The 20,280-nt window shown below is 52.7% G+C and overlaps 8 protein-coding genes across 8 annotated transcripts; 2 read left to right on the top strand and 6 right to left on the bottom strand.

Annotated features, from left to right (window-relative positions):
- Positions 1 to 983: 983 nt before the first annotated feature.
- Positions 984 to 1,802, top strand: BO66DRAFT_456681 (MARVEL domain-containing protein; the record flags this gene model as incomplete). The annotated part of the gene is made up of 2 exons (XM_025652152.1): positions 984 to 1,447; positions 1,544 to 1,802. 2 exons carry the CDS (start codon positions 984 to 986, stop codon positions 1,686 to 1,688), a joined length of 609 nt encoding a protein of 202 aa, XP_025501674.1. The 3' UTR covers positions 1,689 to 1,802.
- Positions 1,803 to 1,885: 83 nt separating this feature from the next.
- Positions 1,886 to 3,213, bottom strand: BO66DRAFT_413310 (uncharacterized protein; the record flags this gene model as incomplete). Its single annotated transcript, XM_025649409.1, has 2 exons — positions 1,886 to 1,903; positions 2,032 to 3,213. 2 exons carry the CDS (start codon positions 3,211 to 3,213, stop codon positions 1,886 to 1,888), a joined length of 1,200 nt encoding a protein of 399 aa, XP_025501673.1.
- A 1,753-nt stretch (positions 3,214 to 4,966) lies between these two features.
- Positions 4,967 to 5,491, bottom strand: BO66DRAFT_393557 (DUF2945 domain-containing protein). The gene is made up of 3 exons (XM_025647786.1): positions 5,371 to 5,491; positions 5,176 to 5,288; positions 4,967 to 5,114 (listed from the first exon to the last, which is right to left on the bottom strand). Exons 1-3 carry the CDS (start codon positions 5,417 to 5,419, stop codon positions 5,049 to 5,051), a joined length of 228 nt encoding a protein of 75 aa, XP_025501672.1. The 5' UTR covers positions 5,420 to 5,491; the 3' UTR covers positions 4,967 to 5,048.
- A 514-nt stretch (positions 5,492 to 6,005) lies between these two features.
- On the bottom strand, positions 6,006 to 8,334 carry BO66DRAFT_456672 (Zn(II)2Cys6 transcription factor; the record flags this gene model as incomplete). The annotated part of the gene is made up of 3 exons (XM_025652151.1): positions 6,006 to 7,250; positions 7,405 to 7,901; positions 8,031 to 8,334. The coding sequence occupies 3 exons, from the start codon at positions 8,332 to 8,334 to the stop codon at positions 6,006 to 6,008; spliced, it is 2,046 nt and encodes a 681-aa protein (XP_025501671.1).
- A 142-nt stretch (positions 8,335 to 8,476) lies between these two features.
- BO66DRAFT_473181 (aromatic alcohol reductase) lies at positions 8,477 to 9,652 on the top strand (the record flags this gene model as incomplete). The annotated part of the gene is made up of 4 exons (XM_025653025.1): positions 8,477 to 8,512; positions 8,586 to 8,996; positions 9,190 to 9,418; positions 9,453 to 9,652. 4 exons carry the CDS (start codon positions 8,477 to 8,479, stop codon positions 9,650 to 9,652), a joined length of 876 nt encoding a protein of 291 aa, XP_025501670.1.
- A 324-nt stretch (positions 9,653 to 9,976) lies between these two features.
- Positions 9,977 to 10,751, bottom strand: BO66DRAFT_403545 (uncharacterized protein; the record flags this gene model as incomplete). Its single annotated transcript, XM_025648870.1, has 2 exons — positions 9,977 to 10,623; positions 10,715 to 10,751. The coding sequence occupies 2 exons, from the start codon at positions 10,749 to 10,751 to the stop codon at positions 9,977 to 9,979; spliced, it is 684 nt and encodes a 227-aa protein (XP_025501669.1).
- Positions 10,752 to 16,207: 5,456 nt separating this feature from the next.
- On the bottom strand, positions 16,208 to 17,512 carry BO66DRAFT_140289 (GNAT family N-acetyltransferase). Its single transcript, XM_025642053.1, has 3 exons — positions 17,354 to 17,512; positions 16,823 to 17,145; positions 16,208 to 16,735 (listed from the first exon to the last, which is right to left on the bottom strand). The coding sequence occupies exons 1-3, from the start codon at positions 17,470 to 17,472 to the stop codon at positions 16,323 to 16,325; spliced, it is 855 nt and encodes a 284-aa protein (XP_025501668.1). The 5' UTR covers positions 17,473 to 17,512; the 3' UTR covers positions 16,208 to 16,322.
- Positions 17,513 to 17,630: 118 nt separating this feature from the next.
- On the bottom strand, positions 17,631 to 19,720 carry BO66DRAFT_413305 (choline transport protein; the record flags this gene model as incomplete). Its single annotated transcript, XM_025649408.1, has 7 exons — positions 17,631 to 18,140; positions 18,196 to 18,525; positions 18,602 to 19,029; positions 19,084 to 19,156; positions 19,209 to 19,338; positions 19,445 to 19,515; positions 19,574 to 19,720. 7 exons carry the CDS (start codon positions 19,718 to 19,720, stop codon positions 17,631 to 17,633), a joined length of 1,689 nt encoding a protein of 562 aa, XP_025501667.1.
- Between the last annotated feature and the right edge of the window lie 560 nt (positions 19,721 to 20,280).

Below are 20,280 nucleotides of genomic sequence, written 5' to 3'. Positions count from 1 at the left end.
CTCCACAGCAGCACCCTCTACTTGGTGAGTACTTTGCTCCGACGACCACCTTCAGTGACCGATATAAGCTCCACTGATCAATGAAGGTGTGGGGAGCGATCCTAATTACACAATGGGTATTAGTATCCTTTTTAAGGTTGAGTTGGGGGGGTAGAATATGCTTATTCGGAGTAACTTAGCTGGTACATATATAGACACAGAGACAGCCCCGCGTCCGTTGCAGCCCGCGCGGCTGTTTACGAGTCGCGGCCTGTCACTCAAACCAACTCTACGTGATGGTCTTGAACATTCCTCTTGTTTCAAATTCCGCGCCCACTGTATGGAAGCAAAGGTAAAGGCTTGTAGATTACGAAGGCGCTTAGTCGTGCGTAAGCTTCAATACCACCCACCAGAGTACCAGACATCCGTTAGGGCTCAATCTGCCAGACTGGAAATTTCTACCGTGCATCTATACGGCGTCTCAAACTTGAGCATGACGAAAAAGCTGTAAAAATAGCACAGGGGATGATCTCACACCACCCACTCCATTTCCACTGGACAGGATATTGAAATCACTGCCGAAGAGAATTCTGTGACGTTTGATACCTGACCACTTTAGAAAAAAAAAACGTTGCGAGATTCTCGATCATGGTTGCAGGAGAAGCCTGCAGTGGGGAAGTTAGATGAAGTGGGTCACTTTTTCCGCGAGTACGAGAGAATTACCGGATGGGGACAACATACAAGATCAACTGCCGAAACTCTAAACCTATATGTAGGCTGCCCTGTCTGAACAGACTCGCTGGTGGAGTATAGATCTAGATTCCGAATCAAATCACATACTTACATGCCTATATATTGTGGAAGGCGTGCCCAGTCTTATTCACCCCATCTGCTCCAGTCATTCTTGGCCGAAATCCACCCGAGTGCTCCTACCCCTTCATCGCTATCACAACGCCATACACCGCAGTGCATCCAGAACAAACAGCACAAGAGAAAAAGAAACAATGAAGGACAAAGAAGAAAGCCCCCACCAATGCCCCCATCCCGACGCAAGACCCTCATCCGGTGTCACTACGCGAGCCATCATCCGCACCCTCCAACTCATCTTCGCGGTGCTCGTCGCCGCCCTCTACGCGGTCGACCTGGCCCATGCTACCGAAACGCGATCTCGCGCCTCCTCGGAATGGATCTTCGCTCAAGCCGTCGCGTGTCTCTCCGCTGTGACCGCCGTTGCGCATTGCACGCTGGGGCGGAGGCGGGTGGTCGCGGCCTGGTCCGCTTGGGACTTCGTGCTCTTTGTTCTCTGGCTCGCGCAGACGGGGGTCTTTGGGACGATCTACATCTCTGAGGGCGTGGGGTCAGTGTACCGGGAGAGGACGACTTCTTTGCTTCGGATGAAGGTGGCGGTCTGGATTGATCTCGTGAATATGATGCTATGGTTGGGGACGACGGTCATGGGGCTGGTTTGGTGTGTCCAGGCGCGGAAGAGTTCTCGTTGTGTGAAGGGATGTGATTGTGCGGGGGCAGTCAGGGGTCCAGAGGTGGAGAATGTGATGGTTGGCAGTTCGACACGAAAGCAGCATGAGACGGAGGCGTTGGCGAACTATGCGGAGGCCGTCGAGCGGTTGGTGGCGGGCGAGGCGGACAGCCCTCCGCCGCCTTACTGTGAGAAAGAGAGGCTCACCCAGGTTGAGAAAGGGTTGCGGTGAAATCAAACAGGTATAAGGAAAATTACTGGACGACTGGCTAAGGGAATGACTCGACGACAGAATGCTATATGTTATGGCGAATAAGAGCAGCAGGATGATGCGTAACCAGGTATACAGGGCTGTTGGTTCTATCGTGTTTGTCCGATTCGTTTTTTTTTTCAGCCGATAAACCTTACCTTGAACGCACAACGGATGGCTCACTGGGTTTGTATGACCTATTGGCGGACACAAAGAATTATGGTAGATGTACTTTGGTGCCATAAAAATAAAGGTATCTCTAGGCGCTGGCCATGCAGTCCTCTCCCCTTTCGTGAATACACCTTAACTCGTCTTTTTTCAATACAGGAAAGCCCTTGCGCGTATCCTTCCTCTCGTCCGTCCAGTCCATGTCTACCGCATTGCCAAACAACAGCGGTAGAAAGTGCGAATACGCCCGCCCGGTCCAAGTCACCGGAACAAAGTGAGCTCCTCGGCGGATCCACCACAGCACCGCACGGGCAACCCAGTCGGGCGACGCAAAGAATCTCGTTGTCGGGTGGTGGTATACTGGAAGCACGATATGGCGATAGACAACTTGCGAGGAACGATAAAGGGAGCGAGCATAAGGCAGGAAGGATGGCTTGGCTGGAACAGAATCTTTTCGGGCATGGATGATTCCCCACGGCAGGGGCAGCTCCGACTCGCAACCAACATACCAAATCTCCGGGAGCACCTTGCCTCTGCGTGTCGCTTTGAATCGCAGGAACTCTTGAACCAGCCGGATTGACGATGTGAAGTTTGACTCTGTGCCAGCTATGCTCTGCGTGTCGTGCGCGAGGATGAGAATGTCCGCCTCTTCCAGCATGGTGAGCAGGCGGGCGTTGTCTTGTTGCGAGCAGCCTAACTTGAAACTCAGCTTGTGGACGCATTTGACCCGTTCCCCTAGGAGGTGCTTTTCCATCGCCTGTCCAAACTCTCCGGAACCATCGACCATAACGACGGTCTTGCCGCGAAGAGAGTATGCCGTGCCCGCCACCCAGTCGAAGACCTTGATCGCCGATCCCATGTACTTGTCCGGGTAATGATGGTGCAGGGCATGATACTCGGGGCCCACGAAAGCCCAGCTCCGGTCTTTTGGAATTGTGTCGTAGGAGATGTGGTTGGAGTCCTTGCCATCATTAAGAATCACGGCTAGGGCTCTCCCCGTTTGGATCAGGAGGACGAGGAGCAGAGCCCTGCGATCGGAATGACTGCTCGGGGACAACCAGACCGCTCTCGCAAGTGACCACCCGATAACGCTCCCCAGCAGTTGGCAAAAGAGCTCGAGTGGAAGGGCGATCCGTGCATTTAAGCTGATGTATTTGGGGTTAAACTGGAGCAAGCGGCCGTAGTAGAGGTGATGGTATTGGTGGTAGCGGGAGAGCTGGCGCAGGATCTTCCACTCTGACCGTGCCCAGCGATGGAGCAGATAGTGCATTCCATCGAAGAAAATAGTACCGGTGAGGTAGAGATAGCAGATAAAGAGAAAAAACCCAAGAAACGGCATGATGGCAACGAGGATATTGATCTGGGGATTTCCGCCATTCTCACATTTGCCTTGTTGTCGATTTAATAGTCTTTGCATATGTGCCCCTGAAAATCTCTACAACGACCACTTTTTGTTCACTTCTGTCAGTGAATTGGTGCCTGGAAGTGGATACCTTCTGTTTCACGGCACCTTCCACGCATTCACTCAGGCACAGTGTAGTGGTTTTTCGAGAGTTTTCCCAACTAGTACTAGATGCCCAGTATGAGCTTCTTTGTGCCATTATTAGACTCAAATCTTGTCCAGTGTTGGCTGATTTCTGAATGGAGACGCATGTTTGCTGTAGACGATGCATGCTGAAGTAAAGCCAAGCTGTGGTAAGTGTCAATGTGTTCAGTATATTGGTGATTGTTCAATGTTGAAGTTGTCGGCGCGATTTCAAAACCGAGACAAATCGGCCGCTGTACTGAGCTGCATGGTCTTGGCCCGCCCCACACTCCCGCCAAAAATAATCGAATGGCACGTGCATACGGAGTACGATCCTATACGAGTACGAGCTTAGGACCGAGATTATGTGTGCATGGAAGAATTCAAGGTGCTCTAGCGAGTCCTTGTCTACGTCTTAGGCGAAGCCTTGTTGGCTGACTCGTGGATACAGGGCTGGCTAGTGAAGCCGTGAGGTGCGAGCTTAATCACAATTCGCTAGACGCGGTTTGCCACCGGCAAAGCCAAGCCTGTGCTATAGACAACAGCGAAGCTACGCTAATTTTGACAGCGTTGAAAACCTCACACATTCCCCAGGGCTCCCCAAGCTCCGTCATTACATACATGCAAAAACAGTCTCCGGTACATGTCTCGGCTTTAGGTGAATGTGTAAGTTCCATGTGCGATTCGAGTACAGCAGGTGTCGGGGTTGCCGCTTAGTAAGGTAGGAATCCTTCATCGCTCTCCGCTATGGATCAAAACTGCTTGTCACTAAGAGATCTCCAAGGGTGGATGATTGGCTAGGAAGAGACAAACAGGCAATGCCAATGCACAGCACAGCCACTTCTTACCGCTTCCAGGCAGCATCCCCCGCCAAGATGGGCAAGGCGATCCCCACCCTGGGCCCGTTCCCGCCGACGCAGCAGTTTCTTAACGTTATCTCCCAGCTGAAGTAAAACTAGTGGTTTCGCAGTTCTTGGTGTCTCTTGATGTCACCGTTGCCAAGCTTATGTGCATTTCTACCGTGGCCGTGCTGCTGGAGAGGCCTTGCTTGTTTAGGAATGTATCTAGAGTGGCGGCCTCGGTTACTTACTACCTAGGGGGATACCTAGAGAGGCCTTTCCTACTTGGGAATGTGTCAGGAGAGCTTTAAGGTCCAGCCAAAAGGGTCTGAAGACGCCTTGTTTGCTTTGAAGGGTAGTTAAAGGCCTTAAATTCAGACATTGATTAAAGTGTAGAGCTTAAACTAGTGTATACAACATTTAATACCCATTTGTATGTTATTGTAACGAAGTTCATACCTACCTTGCGTTTCTAATGATAAAAAGAAATCAGATGACATGTTATTAATCGTACATAAACGCTTTGGTGAGTGTCTTGATGGAAGGCGCCGGTGGGCCGCTCTGGCTGTCTGGTGGTAACCCGCTGCCATGTAAATCCAAACTCCAAGACTTGCGGAACAGGAGCTTTCAGATGCCCAATATGGCATATTCTCACAGAAGATTGGCCAGCAGACCAGTTATTCCCACTGACCACCGCAATAAAAAGATACCAGATTATTATTACTCTGCATTATCTTATCCTATCGCATCATAACATTACATCATTGACGTAAAGCCTCATATCCCACATAATACATCGACATCATCATCTCACGCACTGCCCAAAATGTTCTTCTCGTAGATGCTGGTCAGCTTGCCCGTGTTCTGGTTCTCGACCTGGGACCATGCCCTTATTAGCAAATGATTTTCCGTGTTATGAAGGTCCAGCACAGCATACCTCATAGCGGGGGTTCTCCTCGCTGGCATCGACGTTGCGGTCTGCCTGCATGCCGGGCTCGGTCAAGACGGACTTGATCGTGCCGACACTCTCGGAAGTGTTGGAGTTGGGGCCTGAGCGTGGGTGTCAGTTCTGCATTGTTGTGTGGTTGGGGGGGTATTCAAGAGGTCAAGGAAAAGAGAAAGGGGATCGTACCGCCGACGGGCTTGTAGCGGATAGCTTGGCCGTTGCTGTACTGAGGCATGTTGGATTGTCTGGGATAGAACTGAGTGAGGAGAAGATTGAATTGCCGGTATCGGTGTTTGAGACAATAAGCTTGGATTGGTATAGTGGATTGAAGATGGAGATTGCAGAGCGTTTATATATGCTCAATCTGCGCGTTTGAATATTTTACATGTGGGTCAATGTAAGCTTGACGTCAATCTGGCTGGTCAAAGGAACGTAGCTATGATTCTAGAATGACCACTCGATTCGATCAATTGTGGTCATTGTTGACGCATGGTGACATTATCGGGGTGGTTCCGTGGTACTGGCGCGCGGGGGCCCGATCGATCCGGCGATCGGGTGGGGTTCATCGATCGATGAACCCTACAGCTACACATGTACATACAGTACGTACGTACCCCTCGGCGCATTTCTGCTGGGGTATAGTTTGATTGTTCGCTGCGGTTCCTTGAGCTTAACTGTGAGAAGTGAAAGGAAAGCTTCCACGAATCCCATCAAAACACAGTGAACAAGTTTCTATCCTGAAGCATTAGTGTGCGAGAAGGATGGGCAATGTACCCCTCCCTACCAACGAGGTGTGTCACCTCCGAATCGTAATCTGCCTTCTAGCCCAAGATAGTCTCCAGCCCACACTCGATCATGACGTCGATCCAATGTACAACCAGACCCCGCTGAGACATGACTCGCGCCGCCCCGTGCCCGACCAACCCTACGGCCGCCTGGCTGTCTGCTCGAGCCCAGGATTCTTCCACGATTCTGGCTGCCTGTTGCACGGTCGCCAGGCCGACGTAGCAAGCTAGATTCCGAAGCCGATCGGCCACAAACGCTCGCCAAGGTTGGATGTCCGCTTGTGCAGTACTAGCCATAGTAGTCGGAGTAGCGTAAGATGGTGGCGTGATAGCCCCTCCTGCACCAGCCCCTGACGTTCTCCCTGAAGACAATAGGCCCACTCCATCATTGACCGGCAAAGGCTGCAGGGTGCTCCCAGCAATGACGAGAGCCAGCATCTGAGTTGCCCGCGTGCTCGAGGTCTCGGGGATAGAGGCAATCAACGACAGAATGCCAACCGCCCGCGCATGCGATTGTCTTCGTCGGTGCTCGTCATTCACACCCTGCTCCAAAGCAGCCTCATGCGAAGACAGCCACGGCCCAGACGCAGGATCATCCTGCTGCTCCAACTCAGGGAACATTCGATAGAGTTCCAACAGGGCTGAAAGCTGGTACACTCTCGCCAAGGTGCGGAAATGGTCGGCGGGCGCAAGTGCGTCACCAGTTGCCCGCACAGCTTCAGGAGGTGGAACCTGGTACTGCGATACCAATGCTTTGAGTCGCCCGGCACGTGAGCGCAGATCGTTACGCTGCGCCTGAAGTTGGAACGCAGTCGAGCCTCCTCCGTCTCCTGCCATATAGGTTGACTGATCCCTCCGGATATAATGAAATCGTCTGGCGATCGCACCAATCTCCGAGAGGTAGATGAACAGCTCCGGCGAGATCCCGCTCCATGGATGGGGATCTTTAAGCATCCCTCGAGTTGTACCTTGATGGCTCACACGCGGCCGAGAGGCGATCAGGTACTCGGCCCCCTCGATGTCTTCTTGGTCCACGACGAACGATGTCAGGGCTTCCCAGTAGGCCAACGCGCCGACAAAGAAGTGATGCGGAGCAGCAGCGGCAGTGGCAGCGGGAGCATGAGCGCAATGGGAACGGTCTGGAATGGAAAAGGCGCGCGGGACGCCGAGCCCTCGTGTGTTGATTCCGAGGGATCCGTCTGGGTGTGGGTATAATGCTCGGAAGATCGCCCGTGCCGCCTGCAGGTGTTGGGTTCCAAGCGACGAGGAATCATGCCAAGACTAGGAGTTGAACCGACGTTAGCTGGCATTTCCATGCAAGGTCTTACACATGAAGCAAGAGCGGAACGTATCTTCAGCAATCACGAACCGAAGGAGAAGAGATCATGACAGAAACGAAGATGGAGAAGGGAAGAGACAGAAAATTCCAACATACCGCCGTCATGCCGAATATGGTAATACCAAAGAGCAATGCAGTCATGGATTCACTCCTTCTTGCGACTGACTTCCTCTCAGCATCCGGTACAGTTGACTCGAGCAGCGCACCATCTAAGCTCGCAACCGAGGTTGCGAGGCTCCAGAGTGCACGCGTGTGATGGCCCAATGCCAGTGTACTGGTTCCGTGCTCCTGCTGTGAAATATGGGCGGCCGATATTGACAGGACGCAGGAATGGACCACATCATTTTGTGTTGAGAGCTTGGAAACCCACTCGCGCAAAGGGTTTGTCGGCGAGTCAAACCCGGAGAGGATACGACATGTGTGATAAAAATAATATGCCCGTAATATCGTGCAGGTGTCTGCTAGAGGGCAAAGATCAGGCAAATCAATTTCATTATCCCCTCGCGTATCCCCGTTGCCACGGCAGATGCGACGTGGGGTGAAAGCTAAGCTTTGGCCTGGCAAGGAGTTATCCAAGACACACGTGTAGTCATCTCCGTCGAATTGGTCGTGGGCATCGTGGCCGCCAGGAACCTGGCTGTTCGGCTGTTCCCGTACTCCTTCAGAGATATCAAGGTATAGCTGGCTCGCAGATGAATTGTCGCACTCCCCATGAACATGACGAGCAGAGGGGCTTTCACAAGATGAGGTTTGGTTCAGCACGGGCGGAGGATGGCTTTGCAGAGCGGTACGCAGCTTCTCTGCAGGATCCAGAAACCAGCTCATGGAGGGTCCAGTTCCGGGGCCATTTGCCGACGGATGCACGCTCTGCGCATAGGAATTCGACTCGCGTAATTCATACTTCGCCAACCATTTAACGGCCTTCTGGTATCCCGGGCAATCATATCCCCTGCTGGAGCACGCCAGACAAGAAGGCCTTTCTTCGTCGCATTTGATTCGCTTCCAGGCAGTATGTGTAGATGGCATTATTGCAATGCTTACCAATACAGGACACTCTCAAAGTGTATAAAAGGCCCTACATCTAGCTGTGACTACTAATGTCATTCAGAGCAGATCTTCTCATCTTCCACTCGACTCGTCACGCAGAGACCAATATATCTGAATAGAAATGGCATCCTCGTTGAGAAACGTCGTTATAGTCGGGGTAAGCACAGCGTCTCAGAGAACCACCGTCTCTAAATGGAAACTAACCAGTGAAACTCCTCGCATGATTCCAGGCCGGAGGCAACTTGGGGCCCCATGTTCTCAAGGCATTTCTCTCCGCTGACGAATTCCGCGTCACCGTGCTTTCCCGGGACTCTTCAACGAGCGTGTTCCCAGAGGGCGTGCCCGTGATTCGGTCCGACTACAGCCACGAATCCTTGGTTTCCGCCTTCCAGGACCAGGATGCGGTCATCAGCGTCGTTGGACGAGGCGGTTACGCTGCCCAGCAGAACCTGGTCGACGCGGCCCTCGCAGCCGGGGTCAAACGATTCATTCCCGCCGAGTTTGGGAACAACTCGGCCGATGAGCGAGTCCGGGCTCTGGCGCCTATGTTGGAGGGCAAGAAAGCCAAGGTCGATTACCTGCGAGCGAGGGAGGATCAGATGAGTTGGACGACAGTCATCACCGGCGCCTTCTTTGACTATGTGAGTTGTCTTTCTCGTGTCTACTATTCCTCCCCCCCCCCCCCCCCCCCCCCTGTATCCTACGTTGATTGTTCCCGGATGAGGTTCATCTACCCCTCTATCCCAAGCACCGCTTACAACACTCTCCGTCATCATCCGCAATTCTCTCTCTACTCTCGCGACAGATCTCTAACATCGGTTCTCTCGGAAATAGGCCCTCAAGATCGGATTCCTGGGCTTCAACCTGCAGACCCACGAAGCCACCATCTACGACGACGGCGTCACCCCGGGCTCCGTCAGCACCCTCTCGCAGATTGGCCGGGCACTGGTTGCCATCCTCCGACATGCCGAGCTGACCAAGAACCAATACGTCTACGTCGAGTCCTTCACGGTGACGCAGAACGAGGTCCTCGCGGCGCTCGAGCGGGCGACGGGGGGCAAGAGTCCAGCGCGTGGACCTGAAGCCCTTGATCGAAGAGAGCACGGAGCGCTTCAATCAGGGGGATCTGGCCGGCGCGCGGATCCTGAACCTGGCGGCCGGACTGGGGAGGTTTCCCGATGGGCCCTACGGCGATTGGAGCCGCGTGCCCGGGGGTTCTTGGAATGCCCGGCTGGGGCTGGAGGTGGAGGAGTTGGATCAGGTGGTCCAGTCGGTGGTTCAGTCGGTGGTTCAGTGATGGCGACGCTTTGTGCGTGAATGAGGTCCGGGGCGCAGCCACGGAGAAATCCTTCCTCTCTGTACATATCTGCCTCTTCCAGTGGGATCGAGGGTGGATCAGATAGGATTTATAGTGATAATTGACTAAAGGTACAGTAATCTGGTTGTTGCGTGGATAGACGGGGTAATGTATGAGTGCAATTTGCAAGAGAGAGAGGGATTCAGAAATGAAAGGAAAGAAATTATGAGATCAGATTGTGCATTGATACTACAAATTCGGGAAGTTCGGGCCAAGCCGTCAGCTCAGACACGAGAGTGGGCGAGCGGGACGAGGGAGAGCCGCTCATTCAGAATCAGACTCTATTGCGACGCAGCAATCCTTACTCGGCCGGTGCTCGTACGCGATGGGGCAATCCTGGATCCGGCGACGCAGGGTCTTCATGAGCTGCTCGACCTCCTCGTGGTCATGCCAGAGGCAGCGGTACCCATGGTCTATGTCCCCGCCGTACCAGGGAAACAGGGTCAACTCTTCCGGGTCGCAGTCGGAACACTCCGGTCTCCACTGGAAGATCGACATGCGGTGGCCCTTGGCCAGGATAAACGCGCCGCCTGCCTCCCGGATCTCCCACCGACTCTGGCGCGGCACCCAACAGTCCGCTAGGGCGCGCGCCTCGTCCAGCGTGGGCGGCTCCTCCGTCCCGTCCATGCAGAAGACTTGGAGAAAGGGCACGGCCGGTGTGTGGCGGTCGGGCGCGTCCTTGGATCTGGCGCGTGTGAGGATGACGGCCAGCGGGCCCTCGTGCCGCGACTCCCAGTCGGTACTGCCAAGTTGGCAGATGTCGACCTCGAGGCGCTGGGGCTCCTGGCCAGGTTTAGGGTCCTTGACCGAGGGCGGAACGCTGAGAGCATCAAGGACAAATGGCCGTCCAGATCTTAGCTGTGGCCTCGGCCTGGGGAATGCGATCTGCCTCTCGCGGTGGGCGCTCCATGCTCTTTTCAATCATGGCCCGGATTTTCTCGTTATCCCAGTAGTCCGGCCTGCTTTGCAGGTGAATGACTCGAACGGAATCGAGCGGCGGACCCGGGAGCATCTTGAAGAAGCTTTGTCCCGACGACATGGTGGCTTTTTCCTCAGAGGAGCAACAGCTTGTGGTGATTGGTGCCCTGCCTCCTGATTTGATAGACTCAAGGTGGTCGTGATGGCGGTGGGGTGTCGAAGTCGAGGGCGCGTGGTTCTATATATAGCTAGTGTGGGAATAAAGATAGCGCTCGCATTTCAAGTCCCAAATGCAATTGAAGGAGACATTGATGGGAATTTCCAATTGATTACACCGTTATGGTTGCAGCTAAGTGGATTGAAGAATAAGGGAAAGGAATGGTTTATCAAAAACATAGCAACAATCACCTGCAATCCTTTGCCCCTAGCACTCATTGTGCTGTGCGATGCAAAAAAAAAGGATCCTTCTACACAAATCTAGAACAAAGCATTGTATCCGCTACCTGCGTCTGGCTAAAGAAGCTCAAAGCAAGGTGAACAAGGAGCTCCGAAGACTGACACAGCTATATGACAGGACCTCACTGGTGGCCAGCAGCGTACCTCGAGACCTCCATCGAATTCTTCCTTTCATCTTCAACATGTGCGCCGATGGACCAGCAAGAATTTATCGAGTGCTGTCCGTGGGGCGAGGATAGCAACGGCTACACTAGATGAACACTTTTCTGCTTCTGCTTTGTTCAGGGTATTAGGTGTCTTTATTCATTGTTCAATGAGCACTGCTTGCAATTCATCCAACCACCTCCATCAATGCCACACCGGATATTCGGAGAGCGAACCGAAACCCTTTCTGGTCTTCTGGTGGTGGCTATTAGTTGCAGGAATGTACTCGCCCGCCACAAGTGTGACTATATGCGGCCAGTCCATTTCTCATCGGGTAAGAAGGTCTTCGTTCAAGTATCGACAAGGAGACCTTATTATACCAACAATTTGTGTATACTGCCATCCCCGCGTGCAATCATGTCAACAACACGGAAAGGAAGGCCTTTTGCGATCCTATCGAAGTTCGACCCAAGGGCTGGCTAAGCAAGAACAATCGCTCCCTCGTGCCAAATTTGACATTCTCCTCCCAACGATCGTGGGAGTGTCTGAGAATCTTATGAGTGCTGTATACTGCTTCTTTGTTTATTAGAGAGTAGTCGGGCTATATCCACTGAATTATTGCCTCATCTGAGTGTAGGCTATGAGCAACTAGAGTTCCTTCTTGGATATGATTGATTCATCGATTCTTGAATCTATGTTGTGTTTGACTCTCGAATGGAGCCCTTTACATCTCCAGTATTCATAGCTTGTCCTTCATCTAAAGCGGCTATACAAACTACTGCGTGCTCAACTCCTATTTTCATTTAGGGAGTATTGATATAAGGAATGAATACGAATCAAAGGGTAAGTAAGATAAGCTTGATATGATAGGTATGTAGTAAAGGCTTAATCCAGCTCTCTACCTATCTAATATTTACTTCTACTTGGCCTCTGGTTCTGTTTATAATACCTTTTCACCATCTTCAGGTATTCTGCCGCTCCGGCATCTGCCGCAGTCAATTTACTGTCGCCGAAGCCCCATGCTGTAGGCTGGGGCCGGCAACTTACCTCGAACCCGGTACTACAGATCGCATTCCGGGGCCTTTTTTGTCCCCACTCATTCCTGTATACATATACTTCTGTTATCTACTTGACATTTTTGATACTAGTAGACTAGGTAATCTAGGTTGGTGCTAGTTTACATATGTATATAAAACCCTAGTGGTAATGATATAGGCTTGGTCGTTTTTCGGCCTTGGTACTTATTGAAATTAATGATATCCTGTAGTGGGCTAGCATCCTTACTTCTTAAAGGAATCCAGCCCACTGCTAGATGAATAGCTGCTATACAGCCGCTCAAGAAGCCCAATCTGGAGTCACTTAGCACCACCGAGACGGAAAGAGTATGGAATGATGTCTATGCGCCCTGAAACCAAGGTCATCGCAAAGTCACGCTGAGTGGTGCTGAATCAATAAGGCCCTAGTTGCCGGTCGAGAATTGTGACCAGGGGATGCTTGTAGACAGTATGATGAGAGAGGAATGGGAAATATGGAACCATTTGTAGAACTTTTGGTGGTTGGTTGATGAACTGGCAGCGCTAATGTGGGCAACTCGCCTAGGGGATCGCCTCGAATGACGTGGCCGGATTACTCCCGATACTGTTTAATAATGCGGTCTTTAGGAATATGTAGTTGAACCTTTTGTGTTGTTTGTGTCGATAACACAAAGTCAGTTCAGAAAGTGAACATTATAACATATCATGTGACTGGACTCTCATGGTATGAGGCCTCTTACTCTTGCATGCATCCGGATTACATGCAGAGTTGGTGGGCCTGCTTGGGTGTGGATATATATTGCATCAGAATTATATTCTTCAAACACATGGCTTTTACCTTGGTCGCAGAAAGTGGAGCCGGGCCTTCAATTTAGAGGCCATATAACGCCAGGGTAGGTATAGAAGCAAGGCATTCTAATCGTCGAGAACGCCCTAACAAGGCGAGCGAACAAGCGATAAAGACAAACCCAATCCTCTCACCGGGCCACACCCAAAAAGCTTGGTTTTGTTCCAACCCCCCGAGTCAGCAACTCCGGTTCGCATCCTCGAACATCCCGAAATGATCGGCATATCCTACCATTGTTCTCGACCGACAGGTAGCGGATCAATTGAGTAAAGCAAACATGAAAACCGGTTCCCTTATCTTCCAGCGCACGTTGCGGTGCCTCGCGCTTTGACTCACCGACCGAGACGAAGAGCCTGGATAATCGGGATGTGGAGCCCACTAAGCTAGTCAGAGCATCGAAATTCGCCACGCGAAGACTCCCGAAGAGTCGGACGCTAAGGAAAAAATCCCGGCCGACTTCCTGCGCACGGTCGCTGTTCCGAAAAAAGAAACAATTGGCCTTAGCAATTGTATGCTTGGATTGGCCGAGGGCCCTGACGATGCCGCCGTTCCCGTTGGGACCCGATCGACCCGGTGCCCCCTGTTTCCTACGCTAAGGTGTGAAGGAGCAGATGACCCGGTGAATTTTTTTTTTCTTTGGTGCTGCTTAGTGTTTGGTAGGGCCAGGGGATCGGCATCGTGGATCGGGGTGAATACTCGTAGATAATACCATCTCTTGTAACAGCGACCATTTCCGAGATAGGAAAATTGGTAGGTGAGATCGGTTTTCATCTAGACGAATGACATACACTACGAATTGGCAAAACGATCAACTTCCACAAAATATTTCCTAAGCAGAAAATTGTGGTCATCTCGCGAGTCAAGACAAATAACAATATTTCGAGATGATAGTAAAGTTCGTAGAATTTTGGTTGAGGTAACGTGAAATGAATATGTAAGTCTAAAGCGTTCATATATACATGCCCGCCGACAAAATTAAGTAGTAACAGGTATTAAAAAAGTTTTCACAGGTGAAAAAGAAACTCCCCGCCCCGCTCATAACCCTCTAGACTCCTCCGAAAATGCCGTTATATGTCGTATCAGAGCGGATATGCTCAGTGGTTTTCATGGTTGATTATTTATGATGGTGGTTTTGTTGGTTTCGTGATGTGGTGGTAATGTGTTTCACATTGACGGATGGAGACTCAAGCGAAGTGGAACTTCTTGTACCTGTTTTCAAGTCATTAGCATTTTGCAGAGGCAGATGGTGAAGTAAAGTAGGTGACTCACTTTTGAGAAAGCTTCTGTCTCCAGCTGGAGGATGAAGAGGTGGTGGAAGTGGTGGCCATAGTGGCAGCGGAGGAGCTGCGCGAGCCCAATTGGCCGCGGGAGACATCAGTGGACTCGAGCTCCTTGGCGAGGGCGTCCTCTGCAACGTTGCGAGGAGCAGCGCGGCGAGTGTAGAGGCCGTAGCTCTCGGGGCCGATCATGGGGAAGGGAATAGTCATTTTGAAAGGTGGTGTGTGGAGGAAATTAACCCGGATGGGCTTTGGTGTTGTATGGTTGGGAAGAGGAGGAGGTATTAGAATTAAAATGCTTTGTTGGATGATGAGAGAAAAGAAAGTCGAGGAGGACCAGCTCGACAAAGCGTTTATATAACTTTTTTTCTTACCCCTTAGGATCATCTCCTGATAGAACTACACAGTACTATCTATGCTATGGTGTAGTGAATCATACACCCGATCAAAATTTTCTTCTTACGCGGCACAATCGATCCGAGAGGCGTGATGGCCGGAAAGGGGACCTAGACCGTTGGGATCGAAGCTGTCAGGGCCAGTCTATGCTTCCTTGAGTATAGTGGGGCATCTAGAACCGCAGCGAACCTTAACAATTTCTCCGCCAAACTTGCCACTCTTATCAGAAGGAAACCCGCCCGGCCCCCTGTGCGAAAACCGCGCATAGAAAGAAAATCTCCCGCGCAAGGAAAAAAACTCTTCGGCTCACCCGACCACCACCATCTAGCTGGGCTGGGCTGGAACGCCGTGCTAGCCGAGTCTGACTGAGTATCCTCTACCTAATGATAATTGCCCTTGAGTCGTTATGATATGGTAATTGTATGCTGATATCGGCACGGTCGCGTCCTCCCGGTCGCCAATGCTGCCCAACACAGACAAACGACATAGACTACCTACCCGTTGCGTGCGACCGCGCAATCATGCTCGATTTTTCTACGACGGCTGCCACCCCCCCCAACCCGCGGAAATGCAGCTCCCCAACCTGTCTGCAACCGGCAGACCTTCTGAATTCTGCAATTAAGGTTCCGAAAGCGTGCTGATTGTGTGGCCAGGAAGCTCTGACCCTTGGGCCAGAGCGGGCCGAGGCCGATGCCGTGGATCACACCACGATAAGATAAGGAGTCAGTCAGGTGTTTGAGTTGCGTGAGCCCTGGGTGTGCCCTTGCAGAATCAGTTGATATGACAGAGGCATGATGTGAGGGATGCTGTTGGTCTCATGTCATACCCCTGGTGAACCTTGGTTTGAGATGGGATCTTAAAATAGCAGGTGTATACGTATAACGTATGCTTGCTGGTGTTGTTGTCAAGCGGAAGGTCTTGGGAAACTGTGGCTGTCCAGCTGGTGTGGCGGATGTCCGGATTCGGCATCGGTGGTGATGCGAAGTGAACAAAACCGGCTTTTCCCGACCGAGTAATGCGCAACACCCACTAGTTTCCTTGACTCTTGATATGCATTCTAGTTACTGGCAGCACTTACGAGTAACATCACTCAGGTTCCACTGCCACATATTCATCAACGATTACGCGACATCAACACAGAGGATGTGACGTTGCAGAGTCAAGGAGAAAAAAACTTTGACAATCATCCTTTGGTTCAGGTTGAGTTTGTATAAGGCAGCGGTGGAGCCCTGGATTTCCCTTCCCAACATGTCAATGACGTTAGCCCAACATTCTCGCAAACGTCAATCGACCAGAAGGAAAACCTAGATTTCCGGACAATATATTATATCACCACCGCAGAATCCTTTCTTGCTACCGGGTGGGACTCTGACGAAGACTCTTCATCTCATGTCTACCAACCTCTTAGCCCCGTGTAGACTCAATACACGACGAGCACTAACTTCCCCCAGATTCCGGAATCTTCGAGTCCAGAGTGAGCGATCAGACAACACCAACCAAGCCGAACAACCACCACCCATCCAGGCTGCATCCACTACCTAGCAGGGTCCGAGATCCTCTTCGACCTGCGCATCCTCCATCGACAGACTCGTATCATCCGCACGCTCGACCCCGACATCGTGCCAGGTCCCCTCCGTCACCGCCCACGGCCCAGCCGGCATCCGCTCATCCCAGACTCCCCCGGGCGGCCTCCACAGCAACAACATCCCCACCGACCGATACTCAAACATCAGCCTCTCCCACTCCGCACTGGGATTCCTCCGGTGACAATCCACCGCCAACGCCATCACCCTCCGATACCCGCACTCCTCGTACAGCCACCTTCCCATCGCCCCAGACTCGATGAAACACTCATACCCCCACGCGTCAATCCGCTCATGGCCCCACTGCATCAGCATCCGCCCGACCCCCTGACGACGGTAGTCCGGATGCACGCCCATTCGATTGACCCCTATACATATGTCCAAGTAGCCAGTCAGCAAACACCCCACCTCCTCTAGTACAGTTCCACCAAGAACCAGTAAGGAGAATCACGAACCCGCATGCGCCCGTCGAAGCCAAGCCCGCCGCGGCAACAGACACTGCGTCAATACGTGGGAAGCGAACTCTGCAACCTCCGATCCCTCGGGGTACCAGGTGCACGGGACGCGGACCACGCCCTCGGGGAACGGGTTGGCGTGGTGGAAGGTCCATTCGCAGCCGCCGGCGACGCGGCCGGTGGTCGGGTCGAGGGCGTAGATGTAGTGCGAGGCTGGGTTGCGTTCGTGGGCTGCCCAGTGGAGGTCAGTGTCGCGGGCGATGTCGTGCGCGCGGTCGGCGGCGGTCGGGCCGGTGATCGCGTGGCAGAGGGTGAAGATTGGTCTGTATGACAGGGTGTTCTGTCAGCCTAAGGGATTGGGGATAGGATGTGTGTTCTGGATGAGGCTCGTGAGGCGAGGATGGGTAGGTGGTAAATATGGGGGGGGGGGGGGGGGGGGGGGGGGTGGGGGGGGGGGGGGGGGGGGGGGGGGGGGGGGGGGGGGGGGGGGGGGGGGGGGGGGGGGGGGGGGGGGGGGCTGGAGTGACTCACTCGTAGGGATGAAAGTTTGCAGTCCAGAGAACGTCATTTAGACGCGCGAACTCGGCTTTGGTGAGGACTTCGCGGATCTCAAAGGGCGGAGAAGGGGTGTGTGTTGTTGAGCCTGTCATCTTGGTGGCGGATGCCTTTGAAAGTGATGTGATGATATCTAAAAAGAGGTAGAGCCGGAGGATAGAGGTGTACGGAAAGAGGGATCTAGTATTTATGTTTATGTCCGAGTATTTACGTCTTCATTCACTATGACACAGGCCGAGCAAGAGTCTTGGTTTCACAAACCCCTCTCGCCCCTTCTTTGTTCCACGGATCCCGCCGCAACTTCAACCTCGGCCAAGGGTCCCATATAGTGCTTCCTCCCCCATCCCAGATAATACCCCACCGCCAGGATCAACACCCCGCCAAAGATCGCTACGCTGTAGTTCATGTGCGATGGAGTCGGATGGCTGTTCGCAGGCCAGAATCCGAAGATGACTACGATGCCCGAGAAGACCAGCGCGAAGATGTTGTTCGCTATGCCTAGCCACCCCCTCACCCGGAAAGGACCCCAGACGAAGCCTTTGTTATCCCCCCCACCCTGCTGCGGTTCAGAAATGTGTCCTTTGACGCGGCGATACAGGAGCAGGGATAGGGGGATGACGTAGGAGAAGAAGAATGCCTCCATGAGCAGGGAGAGGACAATGTTCAGGACCACCGACGAGCCGATGTTGATGAGGCCAATGAGGCCGGCTGCGATGACGATCACGCAAATGCTGTGGAACGGAACTGATGTTCGCTTGTTGAGCTGTAGAAGCCTGATTAGTGGGGAACGACGGGCGAGTAAGCAGACTGCAGCGTACCTGAAGAATCCATCGCCAGCCTGGAAGGGCTTGTTCTCTCGAGAAGGCCCACAGCATGCGGCTCCCCGAAGAAATCCCACCGAGTCCGCAGCAGGCCTGCATGATCGCGATTATGCTCGAGAACACAATGGCAGCCCCCGTGCTCTGGGTGGCACTTTCGAGGATCTGCATGAAGGGATACGGAGCGTCCGATTTGAGAACAGCGGACAGATCTCCCGCCGTGAACAGGAAGGCGATCAGCATCGCGAAGCCAAGGACTCCGTTAATGGCGATGGCGAACAGCATCGAGTGTGGAACTACCATGGTGCTATTCGCGACCTCCTCGGCCATCTGGCAGTTTCAGTAGAGAATCGAATCAGTCCAGTGTGACTACTCACATGAACCACTCCATCTGTGCCTGCTTGACGTCAGCTCTCATATCACGCTGAAGGGACGGGCCGCCGGACATACCTAAAAAAGCGCCAACGATTCCCTTCAAGCCCACGAAAGTGGCCAATGTGATATCACGCCAACCGCCGACATTGAACGTCTGGACAAATACTGACCTGGCGTCAGCCTTGGGACCTAGATAGACAATCGGTATGAGAACCGCGAAAAAGCCAAGCACGTGGACGATGCCTATGAACACCTCCAGCACGGGCAGAATCATCCCTAGCCAGGTGTTCAGGATGGCGCAGATCAGCAAAATCCCCCACATAATCAAAGTTACATGCCAGCCTTCAGGTTCGTAGTCTGGACGTTTCATGGCGACCGCATTCTGCAGGATGCTCCCGGCTACATACACCGCCCCTGTTGGAACAGCTGTCCAAGCGATAATGCAGATTGAGCCTTCGCCTTGAATTAGAATTGAAAGTGATTTTATGTTGTTGAAAAGGTGCATTGACATACCGGTGACATGGCTGATGAATCGCTTCGATGACTCGGGTGCTAGGATACTCGCCCAGTGGTATTGCCCACCGGCCTGCGGATGTTATGTCAGAGAGTGACCACGAGCAGCAGCTGTCAAAACCTACCGACGGGATCATGCTCGCCAGCTCCCCCAATGCAGTAAATATGCTGATGAAGCCGATCCAAACTGCGATATAGCCATAGACCAGACCGGCTGGCCCTCCACTAGGAACGAGATTAACACCAACACAAAGCCTTTCATGTCAGCACGGCAATCGGGGAACCATACTTTGGCAGGCCTACGCCGAAGTTACTATTTTCATGTTAATTTAGGTCGACTGAGCAATGTATGGCAACGAACATAAGAAAGGCCTCCCATGTGAGCATCAGGCTGCAGGCAAATCCCACCGTGCTGGCCAGTCCGAATCTGCGCTGTCAAATGGGTCAGCTGACAAATAGATGATGGCATATGTCCAACCGTAGGACTTACCTTGAGGACCTCCTTCTTTCCCACCTGGGCCAACTCGAGTGCATCCCGCGTACAGAGGACCACATTGCCCCGATGGAGGACGGAAGGTCCCTCTGCCACTATTGAGGTCAGTTCGACCACACTTTCAGCTGGGGAGCGCTCGCGCATCTTGTCGGAGGAGATTGGTTCTAGTATTGGAGGGTGAGCAGGATGGGCATGCAAGAACAGACCCGATTCGATTTCTGGAAAAGGAACGGAGAGAACATAACGGAAAAACGGAAACCCCCGAGAGAGATGCCAACGGTTGACAGAGGAAAGGGATGGCTGAGCTGGGCCCCTGATTCAACTTCGGGCTGTCCGATCGGCAAAGTAGGACAAGGTGCGGGGCTTACAGTTTAACCAAGATGCCTGTCGCCTGGGGAGACCTTTGTGCCACCACCAATGGCCGACTTGTCATTCGACTTCTGACGAGGAGAGCCAGAGCCAGACCCAGGAGCAGAATGTGTAGGACAAAGTCAATTTCTGCTGACCGAGCGTCGCCCTGGAACGAGGTCAAGATGAGGCTGCCCCGGGTCTGCGATCAGCATCAGGACATGTAGGTCCCGTCCTCTTTCAGGCCAGGGGAGTACCTAGCTCCAGTCACAGGGAGGCAGCAGCATTGAGATTGTAATATTGCGATGTTGCAGTGGGATGGCCCGATTTAGGCAATGGGGGGGGGCTACCGTCTG

This window comes from Aspergillus aculeatinus, assembly GCF_003184765.1.
Source record: "Aspergillus aculeatinus CBS 121060 unplaced genomic scaffold BO66scaffold_39, whole genome shotgun sequence".
NCBI classification, from domain to species: Eukaryota; Fungi; Ascomycota; class Eurotiomycetes; order Eurotiales; family Aspergillaceae; genus Aspergillus; species Aspergillus aculeatinus.
The sequence above is the reverse complement of the archived record's forward strand: the minus strand, read 5'-3'. Positions and strand labels throughout refer to the sequence as shown.

Excerpts from the sequence above, each read along its gene's own strand:
- BO66DRAFT_393557 (XM_025647786.1), bottom strand. The coding sequence starts at position 5,419 with ATGCCTCAGTACAGCAACGGCCAAGCTATCCGCTACAAGCCCGTCGGC. Across the intron at positions 5,289-5,370 it reads CCGCTACAAGCCCGTCGGCG|GCCCCAACTCCAACACTTCC; the intron begins GTACGATCCCCT and ends ACCCACGCTCAG. Across the intron at positions 5,115-5,175 it reads AGGAGAACCCCCGCTATGAG|GTCGAGAACCAGAACACGGG; the intron begins GTATGCTGTGCT and ends GCATGGTCCCAG.
- BO66DRAFT_140289 (XM_025642053.1), bottom strand. The coding sequence starts at position 17,472 with ATGACAGGCTCAACAACACACACCCCTTCTCCGCCCTTTGAGATCCGC. Across the intron at positions 17,146-17,353 it reads GCAAACTTTCATCCCTACGA|ACCAATCTTCACCCTCTGCC; the intron begins GTGAGTCACTCC and ends CCTGTCATACAG. Across the intron at positions 16,736-16,822 it reads GCTTCGACGGGCGCATGCGG|GGGTCAATCGAATGGGCGTG; the intron begins GTTCGTGATTCT and ends ACATATGTATAG.